General features: G+C 37.0%; 1 protein-coding gene across 3 annotated transcripts in view; it reads left to right on the forward strand.

Annotated features, from left to right (window-relative positions):
• Positions 1-17,959, forward strand: part of SLC4A4 (solute carrier family 4 member 4) — a 336,115-nt gene that overhangs the window by 144,206 nt on the left and 173,950 nt on the right. For 2 of the 3 annotated variants that reach the window (XM_057726750.1, XM_057726752.1), the window contains exon 6: positions 2,511-2,690. In XM_057726750.1, the coding sequence (XP_057582733.1) occupies positions 2,511-2,690 (180 nt within the window). The remainder of the gene's footprint in view (positions 1-2,510; positions 2,691-17,959) is intronic. The other variant, XM_057726751.1, reaches the window with a different exon arrangement.

Raw genomic sequence — 17,959 nt, forward strand, 5'->3', positions numbered from 1 at the left:
TGTGTGCCGGAGCAGGTGGGCCCGAGATCTATTGCTCTGGTTCTCTGCTAGCGATAACAGTTCTGTCTGCAGTCAGTGAAATGTTGTCCCGCCATTGCATCTTGCACAGATTCTGTGATGTTTTGTCCTGTGCCCCATTCTGGACAGAGGGTATGTCGACCTGTGATGTGACATTAGAGGAGAATGCACCAGGCTACATTTATGTCATACTGCTGACATGTTGATTTGGGTGAGAGAGGACTTCTTGTTTTCTGTTGGAGTAAAACGTATCCTTCAGCAGACCCACCCATGGAGCAATTTCTTTGAAGCCCAGCTATCCTTTCTAGTTGGAACTGTTCTGAAAAATAGAGCTCTTAGAAACTTTTGGGGAAAGATATTTCCAAGGCTGTTTCGTTTTATTATTTTTTATTGAAGTATAGTTGACATACAGTATTATATTGGTTTCAGGTATACAACATAGTGAATTGGCATTTATTTGCATTATGAATTAATCACCATGATAAGTCTAGTAACTGTCTGTCACCACATAAAGTTAATATGATACTGTTGATGGTATTACCTGTGCTGTTCATTATATAACATGACATTTTATAACTGGAAGTTTATAACCTCTTAATCATCTTCAGCCATTTCATCCACCCCCTCACCTCCTCCCCTCTGGCAACCACTAGTTTGTTCTCTGTATCTTTGGGTCTGTTTCTATTTTGCTTGTTTCTTCATTTTGTTTTGTAAATTCTGCATATAAGTGAAATCATTTGTTATGTCTTTGTCTTATTTCACTTAGTGTGATGCTCTCTACACCCATTCACATTGTTACAAAAGGCAAGATTTCATTCTTTTTTATGGCTGAGTAATACTCCATTTTATATATGTATACATAATATACACACACACATACATACGTATGTATGTATATATCACATCTTTATCCATTCATCTATCAGTGGTAACTTAGGTTGCTTCCATATCTTGGCTGTCGTAAATAATGCTGCAATGAGTATAGGGCTGCATATTATCTTTTTGAATTAGTGTTTTTGTTTCTTTGTCTAAATACCTGGAAATGGAATTGCTGGATTGTGTAGTGGTTCTATTTTTAATCTTTTGAGGAAACTTCAGTGCTGTTTTCCATACTGGCTGTACCAATTTACATTCCCAACAGTGTAGGAGGATTCCCTTTTCTGCACATCCTCACCAACACTTGCTATTTGTTATCTTTTTGATGATAGCCATTCTGACAGGTGTGAAGTGATATCTCATTGTGGTTTTGATCTGCATTTCCCTGATGATTAGTAATGTTGAACATCATTTCATGTGTCTGTTGGCCATCAGTCTGTCTTCTTTGGAAAAATGTCTGTTCATCCTCTGCCCATTTAAAAATTGGATTTTTTTTTTTGATATTGAGATGTGTGAGTTCTTTATATATTTTAGATGTTAACCCCTTATTGGATACATCATTTTCAAATATCTTTTCCCATTCAGTAGGCTGTCTTTTTGTTTTGTTGATGGTTTCCTTTGCTGTGCAAAAGCTTTCTAGTTTGATGTAGTTCCATTTGTTTATTTTTGCTTTTGTTGCCTTTGCCTGAGGAGACAGATCTAAAAAGACATTGCTAAGACTGATGTCAGAGAGTGTACTGCCTATGTTTTTTCCATGAGTTTTATGGTTTCAGATCTTACATTTACATCTTTAACGCATTTTGAGTTTATTTTTGTAAATAGTGTGAGAAAGTGGTTTAGAGCTAATAGAAATTTTAGTTTGTTTTGTTTTTTTTGTAGTAAGACTAAGATATTAAAATTTATAGAAAATTTTGACCACGTTTTACTTTAAAATGACTAACAGAATATATTGGAGAAGCTTTAGTTGGAGCTAAACAAGAAGAATAAACCTCTCTTCTTAGAAAAGACTAAGGCATAACTTTGTACTTTAATCTTTCTTTCATTGGATTAATCAGTGTTCAAAAAACCTGATATGGGGAAAGGTATTATTTTTCTTTACTTTGTCCCATTGTAAAGAAAATATAGCATTACAGAAGAATTTGGGGAAATAGATTTAAAAATCAATAATGTCATGTTAAATTTTGCATACTGTCTTCAAGATTTTTTCATATCATTTATATTTCTGGCACATTTGCTATGTTAGAGTTCATGAAATTTTCTAATCTTACTTTTAAACAAAACAGTTGGAAAATATAAATTACTTATTGTGTTACTCATAGAAGACTGTGATTAACGTGAATTCATTATTAACTGGCATTGAAAATAATTTACAAGACAGTTCTTCCTCTCTAAACATATAATTAATACTGGAATATTTAAAACTCTTTCTTTAATGTCAATAGCACTATACCCTGTATCTTTACCTTCACAGACAGGGAGAAGTTGGAAATTTGGAAGATAATATATTGATGTTAAATTTGAGGATGACATGCATAAAATTAGAGTAAAAAATTAACTTTGTGGTCTTGTGACTGAGTTTCGTTTTTTGTTTTTGTTTTGCTTTGTTTTTGTATCAGAGATGATTGTTGACCATCAGATTGAGACAGGCCTGTTGAAACCTGACCTTAAGGATAAGGTGACCTATACTTTGCTCCGGAAGCACCGGCATCAAACCAAGAAATCCAACCTTCGATCCCTGGCTGACATTGGGAAGACAGTCTCCAGCGCAAGTAGGATGTTTACCAACCCTGATAATGGTAATGCAGGGCTGCCTGGCTTACTGGCCTCATTCACCTTTACTCCACATCTTGTCACCTTTTTTTTTTTTTAATCTCTCTTCTTATTTCTTCTTTTCTCAAGTTCATGTGCCACAGCCATTTCATAATGACACTTTTTATCCAATTGGGCAGGTTTGCAGTCCTGTTGGAAAGATTTCAGCAGTTACTGTAAGCTGCAGATGCCAAGATGCCTTGCTTACTCCATATACGCCTATTCTGATTGACTGAGAGGGTTGGTAATAATGCTATAATAAAACAACTGAATGTTTCCAGTGAATCAGCAGACTTGTAGATCATTGAGTACATCAAGGAATATGCTTTCAGCATGGTGGTTTGTCAGAATTAGGAGAATAGACTAAGACATGATAAATACTCTCGTATAGTCTCGTATTGTGAAGTGTTTGCTTGGTATATGAGTTGGTGTCCAGCCTATAAATAATCATTCATCAAAGTAAGTTTCCATATTATTTTTACTGCTTAAAAGACCATCTGCTCTTTTGTTATATGATACTGGTAGTTAGGTGTGAGAATAATTATTCAAGGTAGGATATTAACCCCATCGTATAGCAGTAAGAAAGGCACTGTGTTTTATTTATACTCTCTTGCATTTACCAGAATTTCTTGCAAAGTGTCTTCTGTATCATTGTCTTTGTCTTGAATAAATTTCATGATTTGGTGCGGTCTAAGGAAGAGGTTAATTTCCATGAGGTATGGAAAACAAAGGTACGGGGGAAAGAGTTGCTAAGCTTTGGGCTGGTAAAACTAGGTCTCTCCCATCCCACCCCCAGTCATTTTAGTATTAAGAGACATGAGTAGATAAGGGAGCTTCTAATTCATTGTTTTCAGCTGTACTTTCAGAATAACAAAAGATGTTGTCACAGAAAAGGTGGACTAAGTGAAGTGTGTAAACTGAATTCTAACTCAGCCACTCCACTTCTGGAAATCAGGTTTTCTGACTTAATATTAAAATTAATGGTTGGCTGGGAGAGAGCTTACTATTAGCAAACCTTGCTATATTTTGGAACCATTCCATGTAGTTTTTTTAATGAATGTTTAGTCATTAAGCAGAACCAAATGAAAAGTTCAGTTTTATTGAGTGACTTTTATATTGATTTAATTGCTGCTATAAGTTTTTTTTGAAGCCCAACAGGCTACAAATAATTAAAATAAAAATGCTCTTTGTAAAAAAACACGAAAGGAGGAATCTAATCTAGAACATTCCTATGACAATTTGATGGTTCTACCATTACCTGGAATATTGCTGCTGACTGGAAATGTTTTGATTTTTGTATATCTCCTGTTTTGTTTATTTTTTAAATAGCATTTTGAAGAGTTTAGTGGTTGGAAATACTGTGTGATAAACAGTTTAAGCTGATGTCACAAGTAAGAATTTTAAAGACAACTCATTTAAAAAATTATGGCATTTAAAGTACAAGTCTGTTGTTTAATATCTTATTTGTTATCCTCTTTCTCACGTAAAATGAAATTTTATGATTTGGAGATTTATTTTTTTATCACAAAGTTGGTGGTAGTATAAAGAAGCAAGAAAGTGCATTGTTTTCAAATGTTGCCGTATTTGCGATGAGAAAAGGAATGAACATGGCAGAGCAAGGGTGCCTTCTACCCGTGTGGTGCAAGCTTCATTTTCACGGAAGTTTAGGCAGAGTAGAAATTAGGAACAGATGGGTCTTGGAAACCAGTATCTTGTGCTTTAGGGGAAAGTATTTGAATGTGGAATACAACTAATGAGTTGATATTGCCTGTCATTCAATCTTTTATCCTATCAGTAGATCTTTGTACTTCGGAGGAAAGTTGAAATTGGGTTTGTCACTCAGCTTCTCACATGTGAAATGCCATAGATGCTGGGCAGAAAGCAAGTAGAAAGGGCAGGCAGTTCTTTTTCTTTCTGACTCTTCAGCTGATCAGCTTACATCCTAAACCGTGGAATATGATTAGGCCTTTTAAAAGATATTATTGACCTTTGTGTTACCTAACTCCTTTTAAATATCCAGAGGCAAGATTTGGCTTTGAGAGATTCTATAGAAATGCGTTTCATGTGCCTCCAAGGTACAGTATTATAGATTATCAGATGGCGAATTTTTGGTTTTCTAGAGGCACTTTTTCTTAACTTGCAAGTTTATAAGTTAGTTATCTTTATATGTTAAGATTTTTAAATACTTAATATCTTTAATCACTTTGAAATGTTCTTAGAATAAAATTCTAAAATAAAAAATTATAGAACTTTTGCTGTTACTTTAATAAATCAGAATCATATATCTATTGTAGTTGGGGCTAGATTCTAATATTCCCATGTAAAAGCCTAGATAAACTGAAGCCACCTTGGTTTTCCTATCACAGGCTTAGAAAATAGATACAGGATGCTGCCAGCTTTAGTCATGATAGCATTTTACTATAGGCTATCCTCTTCAGGTTATTCTCATCTATTGTGTCTGTGTGGTAGAAATGCTATAAAATAGTGTTCTACTGTCACCTCTTCCCAACTCTGTATTCAGGGACTTCATATTGGAAGCTCGTAATCAATCATGATGGTAGTATGTACACCATAGAAATCAGCAAACACTACAAATCAGGACTTGATACATTGTTTTGTTAATTGTTTCTAGACTTAAAAAAGGGATATAGAAAATGCTAATAATGCAGATTAAACTTTAAAGCATCTAGTATCTATAGCCATTATCTCAGCTTGGGCTCCTATAATATGTTACCATAGACTGGTATAAATGCTTAAACACGAGTATTTACTTCTCATAGTTCTGGAGGCTGGGGAGTCCAAGATCAAGATGCAGCCAATGTGATTCTTGGTGACGGTCCTCTTCTTGGTTTGTTGATGGCCACCTTCTCATTCTATCTTCATGTGGTGCAGAGAGATTGATCATCTTTCTCCTGTTTCGTCTTTTTTTTTTTTAAGCTCTTTATTGGCCTGTTTCTTCTTATAAGGGTGCTGATTCCATTCATGAAGACTCTGCCCCCAAAGCCCCACCTGCTAATACCATTACATCGGGAGTTAGGATTTCAACATATGAATTTTGGGAGAATACATTTAGTCCATAACAGCTGTTAAAATGTGAATATCACAAGGAATTGAGGAAATACTCTTTCAGTATTCAAAAGATGTTATCCAGTTTAATGAAGGAGTCACCCACACCATTGATGACTGAGTGAAGTCAGTACACACATAATGACGTACATCTTCATTGTTTCACTTTTGTCTTACTCATTAGCATATATGATAATGGATGTTCAACATGGATGTTGCACCTATGCTTGTTTGCCAGTTGAGATCATAAGTTGCCTACTAATAGAAGAGTTTGGTAAAAATCAACAAAAGCTTTCTATGAGAATCAACTGGCTCTAGGCAATTTACAGTAGAGCATTGTGTATTTATTATTTGTATGTGTGCTGCACGTATTTTATAGCAGTAAAGTTTACTACACACACACACACACACACACACACACACACACACTCTTTTCCACCAGAAAGCTGCTTTTCATTTACCAGTGCATGCATTACCAGCCCACCACTGTCTAGCTGTGGCCAAAGATTAACTCTAATATTTTGGGTCCTGATGTAGCTTTGGATTTAAGATGACTTAACGATTTTAAAAAGAAATGAAAAGCATTTTTTTTTTTAATAAATCAGGGAAGAATAAGGCTAGCTTCCAAGATGTTAATTATTGTGAAATTGCCATTTATCCAAGATATTTGTGAATTCTGGTGGGCATGTCTGCAAGGTACTAAATTTTAGGCAAGTGCTATATTTTCTCAATATATTAATTGAGGTATTTCTATGGAGTTAGCTTTGCATGAAGAAATTAATGAAGTTTTCATTTCCTCTGGTGTTAGATTTTCCTTTACCTTACCCTCTTTTTCTTTCTCACTATTATTTTAGGTTGAACCATATGAAATTGCCATTTTTTGTAGGTAAAATGAAGTTGACTATCGCCAGTTACATGTGGTTCTACTTAATAATTTGGTCAGAGATACTTAGATAATAATTCTGAATTATTTTAGTTTACTATGAAAGAATAACATTGAAACCTAGGAATATTCCTTGGTAGTATTTAAAAATCAAATAAGATGTATTTAGTTCATGTTTTATTAGAAAGTGAAAGTAAAGTTTATACCTCATCAGTATTCAGTCAATAAATATTTAGTAAGAGATTTCTGACAAGATTACCTGATAACTCTGTTTTAAAAAGTCATGTTTTATAGGATTATCTGATTTTTAAAAAATCATTTACCATTTAAATGGATAGTTTTGATATGTATTGTCTAATCTTACAAAAGATGAACAATACCCAACTTAAGAACCAAGAACCTTAATGTGAGTATTCAGCTTTCACTCCCTTTATGGGAATTTGGGCAAAGCCATCATAGATTTGTCCCTGGTCTTTTCCTGGCTTCATTTTCCCCCTAGACTATCATAAAAATCCTTTCCTTCTGTGGTCTGGGAGTACAGATGCCCTTTACTGAGAAGGGACTTTGGTTATCCAACTGCATCTAGACTATGAATTTCATTTTGTCCAATCCAATTTTATGACCCTAATATTCATTATTTTTTTCAGTGAAAAATTGGAAAGGTAATTTAGTACTCAGTTTCTATGTTTATAAAACAGAGATAATGAAAATTAAATGAGATAATAGATGTAAAATGTTTAGAATGGTAACTGCACATAGTAATCACTCAACAAATAATATTAAATTCTATGTAATAAGTTTAAGCACAATTAAGGAAGAAAAATCTCATATTGAGTAAGAGTATTTTCTGGAGTGATATTTGCTCTGTAACTTACTATTTTGGAAGAATCTCATGGATATCATGCTGATATATTTCCTCTGCCCTTTGGTAAGTGATACCAATACCATTTCATTAGCAATGAGAGAGAAGGAACCCCTTTCTCATCACAGCCCTCTTGCAGAATACTCTGTCCCCATCATTGATTTTCCTCTTTGCTGGCTATCAGGGAAACCCTAAACCACACTGAGAATCCAAGACTTAAAGCTGCTCCAGCAGGTAGACGAGGATTTGGAAAAGCTGGCAGTTGCAAGCCAGGGCAGCTGGCTCCCAGGCCTCAGGCTGCTTCCTCCAGGCTTTCTCCTGGTGCACTATGGCCTCTTCTGTAGTTATGGGGACCCAAGGCCTTCTCCTGATTGAACGCCTGAATTTTATCTGGATTCACCACTTTCTATTTTTCTATCACATATGAGAAATGCAGTCCACTTGCTCCTACCACTTACTGCCACCCCTTACTTTCTCCCCAGATTCCTCTTTTCAGTGTTATCTTCCAGGCAGGATGCTGCTTCCTAACTCCTCCCACACTGCTGTTTCTGACATTAGCACACAACACCTTTAGGTATTTTAAAAAGTGTAGTCTATTGCTGTTACCTATAATAACATAGATAGTGGTTAGCAACATAGAACAAACAATGAAAAGAAATCAGTTTTTTTCTATTAGTAATTCCAGGCCCCATTGAAGTGTAAGTAGGATTGGCTGGGCTCTTGCTGCTTTGCACCCGATTGGAGGTTAGGCATACTCCAGCTATTTGGTTTGGGTATTTGATCAGGCTGCCTAGGTACTGGCATGTGGAGGATATGGCAGGGACCACTGCCAGGTTTGGCGGCTTTCTCAGTCCCTTTAAACTTTCTTAGCCTTTGTCTGGGTTTTGGATTCCAGCTTACCCCAGTTGTCTCTGGCTGGGTTATTCTACTTTGCAGTTCCCCTTTCCCCCAAAACCTTTGAATTCAGACCTGCTCTCTGAATCAGTGGGTAAGGCAGACATTTCCCTAACTTCCCTCAAAAATTCTGTTCCAGAAGCAGGTCACTGTGCTTCTCCAGTTGTGAAATAGGTCAGTTGATAGGCCCACATCACCTTCAGAGGAGAGTCATCTTCCCAGGTGCCTTTCTGCGTACAACCAGCTCTTTCTGAAAACCAGCAGCACACATCCATCTGTTTTGTTCAGAACTCTAATTCTGTGTTCATTTGCACAGCACAGATGAATGTCCTGGCTAGAATTCAATGAATGATCAAGCTCTTCTCAGCCTTAAATTAAATGAACCAATCCATGGAAAGTTTCTAAAAAATGTCTGAATAAAAGTATTCCTTAATAACAGTAGTATTTCTGAATCATCTATCAGACACCGTTCTTATTTTTTTTCCTTCCCCCAGACAGGTGACTGATCTTCCAGGTTTATAATGTTCAGATCGTTAAATACACAATAGCACATTTTTCTCCAAGGGTCATGCCCTCCCAGTATTTGCTAGTCTAGTCTGTTCTTTATAGCAATGAAGAGTCAGGCTTAAGAGATATAACACAAGGGAGCATTTCTTTTTTGAGATTGAAGACCTACTTTTTTCTTTTTTTGAATTTTTGAAAGACAGTAATGATTTATTGTTATAGATAAGCCGTGAAATGAGAAATTTGCATTGGTTGTCTTGGTTCCCATGTAGAGAAAAGCTCATAAGCCTTGTGACCTTCTGTGAAGACCTACTTCATAATCTTCTCCTTGAAGACATGGCACCATCTTCTCCGAAGGTTTCATCCTACTCCGGGAGTAATACTTAGTAGCCATATGAGTTTGAGCAACTTACATTATCTCCTGAGCCTCAGATTCTATATCTGTAAAATAAGGGTAGTAATGTCTTATTCTATGTATACAACCAGGAGTAAATGAGATGTCTCTGTGAAAAGTATTTAATGATCATAACATGAGATATCATTGTAAGGAACAGCTATTATTCAGAAATATTTTAAGGGGAAAATTTAGTGCCTTTCAGATTTGAAACTAAAGACAGAACTTCAATTCCCACCATTATTTTGTATTCTCTTATTTTCTGTGTCTTTTAATGTTTTTCCCCCACTGCTCCATATATGAAAACATTCTTGGAGTTTTATTTTTAAAACAGCACTACTTTCATTATCAACTTTACAGATGCCAGATAACACATAAGGAGGTGCCACTCATGGGCTTTATAATATTTTTAACCTAGAGTATAAAGACTGATTAGTATGTCTGAGCAATGACAGTTCTTAACTATTAACAAATAATATATGTATAGCAGGATGTTACCATGAAATAAACAAATTTAAAAATTTTACTAATTGCAAGTCTGTTTTACATAACCAGGGTCTATGATGAAGTAAAGGATTGGAATGATTCTCATTGTCTTATCTTACCACACATGAATATTCTCTTCTCCATTTCTTTCTTTCTCTGGAAAAGAGCCCTTAACTGATTTTCTGCTGCCAACCTGCAGTAAATCTTCTTCCAAGGCTTGAGGTTCTTGATAGAGCTGCCCTTGTGAAGTCTCGCTTTCCCCAGCCTCAGCTTGCTCTGAGAGCAGATAGGAGAGTAGGTGTAGATCCTACTCCCTGCCCTGGTCTCTATAAAAGAGAAATAGGAGAGGAAAGGGAAGGAGAGGAAAACATGAGGAATGAGGGAAGGCAGAATAGAGACATGAGATGTAAACACTATGGAGTCTTTACCATGTCTTCCCAAAAGAAGAAAGGGGGAAGAATATCAAAATCTTTCAGGAATGATAAAGCATGCCTCATTTTACTTGAACGCTGTTTCAGGATAAATGCAAAGGACGAAAGGAGATTTTTTTCAGGTTTATCAACTTTATTTCTTAAAAATCACATTTTGAAATTAAAGTTGCATTAAATTAGGCCGACGTTGCTGTCTTTCATCTTTTCCAACACCCTTCAGGATGTTGAACAAAGGGAATATTGTTCCATCAATAGTAGTAGTAGCATAGCAACAACATTAATACTTTCCATTAACTGAACACCTGTTATGTACCAGGCATTGTTTCCTGTGATGTTTCTGATGTTTCTGTATCATCTCCAACTGCAGATGAAAAACCTGAAGCTCAGAAATGTAAAATAACTTGCCCTAAAGTAGAAAAATGGGGGAACCTAGTGCACTTGATAACAATATTCATATTCAACTACAGTGCAGTGGTAATGAGCTCCCTAAACCATAATTTATTTCCCATGCATCAGTGCATCCAGGGCTGTTACTTTCTGTAACCCTGTGATGTTGAAGGGCTCTGAGGTCATTCTATGTCTAGGCAGGAGTCCATTCCAAACATGGCAGCTGGGTGTCTTTATTGGCTTTCTAAATGGAGATTTCTAGGCAACGTGTCATGTGTTTACAGGTGAAATAATGCTAAACTCCTGAGTTAAATTTCTTGGCTAAATAATGGTGTGGAATACATAGTAGGTGCTGAATAACTGTTTGAACATACAACATTGCAATCCTGAAAGAGTCCTAAAATTTTAACATGAGTAAAATGTGTTTTCTTCTCAATGGAATTGTTAAAAAAAAGTTTTTGATAGAGAGGTTTTGTTTTGTTTTGCTTTTTGGTTTATTTGCCTGATTCAAGTAGGGACACCCTTACTTGAACAGATTTAGGATTGATGGTTTTGAACAAGTTGATTCTCACTGGAAAGATGAGAGTCATTATCCCCCTCCCCCCAAAAAAAATTCTCCTCACAACACCTTTTTCTACAGTCTAGATAGTGAAAACCGTCACTCAAAAATCTTTAGAGCTATATCTTTCCTCATCAAGTCACAATAATATAAACCAGTGTCTACCTTGCTTATGCCTGAAGTCAGGCAAAAGGGCTTTAAAAGAGAATATGTAAGATAGCAGCAAAGCTAAGTTGTTTATTTTCTGGCTTAAGTGTAGACGAGGTGCAATGAAAGCATTATTTGGAAAGGGCTTACCTAATACATCATCACCATGTTATAATCATAGAAAGTTTGGCTTCAGCTTTAAGAACAACTTTTCAACATTTTATCTTTGGAGTAAATTTGTGAAGAGAAGAAGAGCAACATGAAAGGGTTACGGAGTTTGTGTCTCTTCCTGCACAGAAGTATGCAGAGGGTCTAACAAATCAACATGTTGGAATTTGCCAATATGAGTAATGGATGCTGTGAGTCTCCCAGTTTTCATGAGGGTAAGCGGCCAGATGGCTCCAATCCGCTTTTCTAAAACACAGGTGCCAAGTCTCTATGGGCAGTTTCGTTTTCATGCTTGTCTTTGGAGCCAGGTTCTTTCCAGTGTGTGCCAGGCTCCATTCCACTGTCCCCTTGCTGGTGAGGCTTAGTATCAGCGGAGGCTGTATATGCAAAAAGGAGTTTCCACCTTGCATTCCCAACAAATAACGCACTGACATGTTGCAGGGAGTAGAAGAGAGAGAAGCTGTTGGGGAAAACCAGTCATCAGCACCTGAGTTTTGGAGCAGCTGCTGACCTCATGTACTCATTTTAGGAGCAAGCCATGGTATCAATGATAGAATTTGGGTAGCTTTGTACTGCTCTTCAGCAGCTGAAGAACGTGAAGGCTCTTTTGAGTTTACTTTGCATTCCTAACCTCTGTCTGTTCTCACTGATCTGGAATTTTAGTTGGTGCTTTCTTGGACCTAGATAAATAGCTGCCAGTTGTCTAACCTCTTCCATTTCCTTTAGCTAAGCCTGCAGGAATATTGGCTCTCTAAGCGGGTCCCTCAGTTGTCAAAAGAAATGGGAGGTGAAAGTTGGCCAGTGTGATAATATATATTTCTACATGCCTCCCTCTTAACAAAAGCACTTTTGGAATAATCTCAACTGGTTCATTTCCCTTTTTCATTTTTCTTAGTGCAATAAAAACTTGCAAAGAAGTTCAATTATGGGAAACAATTAAAAATTCAGATTGCAAAGAAAAGACATCAGATTTGCCTCAAACAGGTGCTGGTGCAGATGGCCCGCTCACAAGTCCTGGCTTTATTTACAGCTTTTAAACACAGACAGATAAATTGACAAAAATGTTTCTAGATTTTATAACGTGCTGAATGCCCAAATTTGGCCATCAACTTACATTAATTTATAATTGATTCAATTTAGAACTTGACCTCCCCAGTCACCAATAGCCTTAAGAGGACTGTTTGTCCGCCCTGTCCCTTGCATACTTGTGTGAATAGATTATCTCATCTTTGCTTTTGGTTGGGTATGCTTTGTTTGTTGCTTTGATCATTTAATGACTATATTATTAAGGGGAAAAAAAGTCAAGTCAAATTGTACGTAGTCTGATGGTTAGTTATTTCCAACCTCATTGTTGTTCCTTGAAGGATAATTATGCTGCATATTTCTTACCAGGCGTGGGGCGTTTGATGAGAATAGCAAAACAGATGACATGAAACCCAAATGGAACTATCTTCAGGCTGAAGTTGATGGTGTTCTCCAATTGATTAAAAATATCTGGGGGCACCATACTATATATTTAGCCTACATCATCATTCTGTCTCTGATGTGGTCTAAGATTTGGCATGGGTGCACCGCATATTAAAATTATAGTAAAATTAAGTATTAAAGGCACCAGAAAATGAGAACTAATATGCATTTCTACATCGATTTGTATTAAGGTATTGATTTATCTATATCCTAGTCTCATGTTCCTGAAGGGCTGAAAAACAGGAGGCAAAGGGAATTGAGAACCAGTTCTGTATTCATCAAGGAAAATATTTCCGAAGTCAAAGTATGAAATGTTGCTTTCTGTTTTGTGTACAAGATCCATAAAAGGTTCTGTTGGGTAAATCACAAAAGAGCGCCTTACTAATATAACACCCTGCTCCCCGTGCTTTACAAAAGTCTATGTAACTTCCCTCTGTGTGTGCTTATGTGGTGCAAGGTTATTAACAGTCTTGATCTTACATCTTGAGATTATTGTTCATTATGTAAATCTTTCCTCTGGATATAATCCATGTTTTGTACGTTAGAACTTCAGGGCGGATCATCCACCGGTACTTGGGGAACTATGATGATTGAATGTAATTTGTTTTAGGCTTTTAAATTCTGTGTTGGAATTTGTTCCATCTAAGGGTGCAGGGTCATGGGAGGGGACGTGTGTCAATGTAATATGTCACTGTTCTCCTTTAACCCGCTTGTGTGATTTGCTTTAGTATTTTTTCTTCTTAATTAATGCTTTCATCCTCATCCTTGCTGTGGCTGCTCATGTGTCCTCCTCCTCCTCCTGTCTTCTGCTTCTGACACTAAAGCCCGCAGCCCGCTTGAGAACTCGGTGCCCTGCCTAGCAACCCGCACCTTGGATGATGACCCCCGAGTGCGGCGCACTCCCAGCGTGGGATGGCTGAGTAAGTCAATGACCGGGAAAGGGCAAGGATGGTGGTGGTGGTGGGTGTGGGAGGGCACGAAGATGGGGCTCATGGTTACTGAGTGGAGAGCATCCTCAAGAATGCGTGAAAGGGTAAGGCTCACAGATTCCTAAATTCACAGTTGCAGATTCGTTTCTTCTATTAGCAAAGAGAACAGTAATAATGTATTCTCTGGTGATCTGCCATCCTGAATTAAGCTGAGTACCTTGTAAGGCAGTGGAAAGAGTTGGAGACTAAGGGTTGGGCCTGGCACTGGCAGTGCTCTCTCCGTGGAACCTCAGTTTCCTCATGGGGGTGATGATGCCGGATCTTCTTACTTCAGAGGATTGTGAGAAGATCCCTTGAAGATGAGGTCTCTGAAGGTGGTTTGAAAGCATTAAAATGCTGAGTGAGGAGAAAAACTTACTAAGTTAGTGGTCTAAACACAACCCCCCATACCCATTAAGTGCCAAAAATCCAGTAGGTGCTGCAGACGATGAAAGCATAGAGTAAGATAGAATCTTTATTTTTTAAAATAAAGAGTTTTGTTAAAGAGACAAGATTTATATACCTAAAACCAAAAGATAAGAGAACATGTACCAAAAACAACATGAACTTCCCCCTAAGATTTCCAAATTTGATTATATGTGATATAATTTCCTTCAGTTGTGAAAAAACTTGTTCATGGTGACATCATTAATCTTTTAACTGTTTATTATTACCTTTCTTAAAATTAACCTATTGATTAAGCTTTTTACTATTTTAGTGTAAGGAAACTTCACTTACCTGGGAAGATGTCTTTCTCAGATGACTTAATGGGGGAAGTTTCAGTTCATCCTAAAATACTGTTTGTTGTGCTCCATTCTTCCAGGACTTTCATTGGAGTACATGTGATCTTTTGTAGAAGCTGTAGTTATAATGTCTATGTGTCATAGAGATATAAATGTATGTGCTGCCCATTACTGCCTGCCAGGTGCTGTAGTAGGCACTGGGTATTTAGCGATGAATGAGTGAGTCCCTGCCCTCAGTGGAGCTTCCTTTCTAATGAAGAAGTCAAGACACAATGGGTAACTTGTATCAAATGTTAAGTAAAAGGACTGAAAGTACACGCGCGCGCGCGCACACACACACACACACACACACATACACACACAGAATTATGGGAACATCTGCTGGGCCTGGGAGTGTGATGGTAGAAGAGGCTTTTGGAGGAGATGATTTTGGGACTAAACCTTAAAGGAAAAGTTAGAATTTGGTGGCAGGAGAATTAGGGGGAAGTGCCCCCTTATTGAACTACTAACTTTGTAATTATTTCTGCTAGTAGGTCTAAGAAGCTTGAACAATAATTTTGTCTTGAATAATAATGAGTTGCAAACATTAATTCATCACTTTTTTGGAACAAACCCTGAGCTAAGTACTTAATTCTCTGAACAATCCTGTGAAATGGCTCTTGTCATCCACGGTTTACAGATGAAGAAATGGGGCTTAAAGAGGTTTAAGAACTTGGCCAAATTGTACATATCATTAAGTGTCTTGAGCAGGACTTCGACTTTATCATCCAGTAGTTTCATCTGTAAGCTTGATGAATAGTGTCTTATTGAAGTTAAAGTATAGGAAATTCACATGGTTACGTTGCCAGAAAGATTTACTTACCTTGCAGTGAACTTGCAACACTCACGGAATTTTCTCTGCAAGAATCATACATATCTTTTAATAATCTTTTTTCCCCAGTGATGCCTCTTGGGGAAAAAATAAATCCAGGTACAAAGTTTAGTCATTGGAGTTTGGAGTCAAATCCAGTCAGAACTGGATTTGAATCCTGCATCTACTACTTGCCGGCCTCTTGACTTTGGGCAACTTACTTCTCTACTGTGAGTTTGGGTTTACATAAAACCCAACCATAAAACTGGGTTAACGTGACCAACATAGGATTGTTGTGAGAATTAAAATAGAAATATGTAAAGTGTTTAGTGTATTGCTCAGCAGTCAGTAAATCTAGCATTTACTGCATTAGCAGCATGCTTGTAGGAACTGCTCAGAAATTGTAGCTGTTCTTATCCTTTTCAAGTTTTATTTATCCTATGTCAGACATCTAGACATTGATATACTGTTGTGGATAAAGTATCAAGGAAATTGACCAAAATGTTCATTTTGTTCATGTTATGGAAATATGGCAACTATTTAGAAATTAACTTAAGACCACACCCTAGGCCATTCCTTCTAAGAAAACACATTTTAGTCATGAGAGAGGATTCTTCTCATTGTCTGTTCATATGATATGTTCTCTTCCTAAACAAACAGCTTTGATATATAATCTCAGTCACCTCCCCCAGGTCTCCCTGTTACCTAACACATCAGTTCAATAAACTTAATATACATATATAATAAAATAATGAAGATGTGCAAAGTGGCATTAAATCCTGCTGGCCCTACCTACCTATTCAATCTCATTTTCATCTCTTCTCAGTATGAAGCTCTAGTCCAAGCAGCTTGTCCTTTTTCTTTTGGCTTATATCATGGTAAGCCCCACTTCTGTGCCTTACTTGAGCCCTCTGCCCTTCCGAGAACAACTTTTCAGGTATGCCCACCCAAAACTATTCAGTAGGGCCCGAATGAAGTCCCATCTCCTTTATAAAATTGTTCTCATAAACACAAAAGATCTTTTCAGGTCCTAAATTTCCTAGTTCCTATTGACTATGCCTCACAGTTGAGGATTTACTATATGTTGTTTTATGTTCCCGTCTGATGTTTCATTTGTATTTATTTCGACTATATAAAAAAAGCTCCTTTAGGTCAGGGGCCCAATCTCATGCTTTTGTGTTTCCTCCAGTGCAGTGGAGGTACTTGAAACATGGGAGTTGTACAGTAAATATTTATTAATCCTTAACACGCCATCATTTCCTTAAAAACAACCAACAGCTCAGTGTTCATTAGGGCCCACCTTGACCACAGTAAACTATTAACCAGAAGTGAATATTGTTTACCTGGAAAAATTATTTCCCCATATCTGCTCACTGCAGTCTGATGAATTTTGTTATTAGTTTATTCTAATAGTTAACATGGAAATATTTTTCAAAAACAGCACCCAAAATAACACCTAAAAAACAGGTTTATGGACAAGGTTCCTTATCTTTTAGTATTCTTAGCAAGATATTTGCAGACTTAATGTTAACTTGAAATAACTACTACCTTTAGCAGGCTACATTTGAAGTTGCTTTTGGGGAGTAAGCTCTCATCATTTTTACATTGTGTGCTTCTTATCTTAGTTGTCACCTGAGGCAGATGTGAGCTTACAGCTCTTATCCATTTCAAATGCTGCCAAGGTATTGAATTAGAAGTTGGAACAAAACCAAAAATGATTTCCTCTTAGAGATCTCACCGGCAGGTCTAAAACCAGTCTGGGCCACTGAGAACAAAAGAGAAGCTTTTACCTCTACTTTTCAGGACAAGTTAATACCCACCTAAATGCTTTGCCATTATTAGAGTGTAGGTGCGTATCCTATCTTGGTAGATCCAGAGTGGCTCTTCACTGTGAGCGCTTATCTGTGAATTCAGTTTGACATCTAACAGCCCACATCCTCTGAGCCCTTAGAAAACACTTGTGTCCTTTTGCGGTTATTGGCAGTGGAAATCAGCTGCTTCAGACTCTTAGGTCTGAACTTCAAAGAAGAAAATGAGGTTTAGGGTTTTTTCCTGCCATCTTCTGCACATTCCGGCATCTGTCATCACTTTGCTTTGTATTGTGTCTTTCTGTCTGCTTTGTAAATGTATCAGGCAGGGACCCCCTGGTCCAGTTCAGTGTTTTGTTTTGTTTTGTAGGTACTTATCAAGTGTTTGATATTACAACTATCCCAAGTATTAATATTAGATAATACTGTTTTTTTTTAATTACAGTGGTATAATTCTATAGAGTCTTGTTTCATCTTAAAACCAGGTTACGCAGTTAACATTAGAATGTAAAGAACTGAAATGTAAGTGGGACTCTTTTTGCTTTAGGAAAAAAAAATTTTTTTTCTTTTGGGGCATGTCTGGAATTAAGCATTTCAAGTCTTTCAACTGTTGGAAAGGTTACTGACTAAATAAAAATT

This window comes from Hippopotamus amphibius, chromosome 3, assembly GCF_030028045.1.
Source record: "Hippopotamus amphibius kiboko isolate mHipAmp2 chromosome 3, mHipAmp2.hap2, whole genome shotgun sequence".
Taxonomy (NCBI): domain Eukaryota; kingdom Metazoa; phylum Chordata; class Mammalia; order Artiodactyla; family Hippopotamidae; genus Hippopotamus; species Hippopotamus amphibius.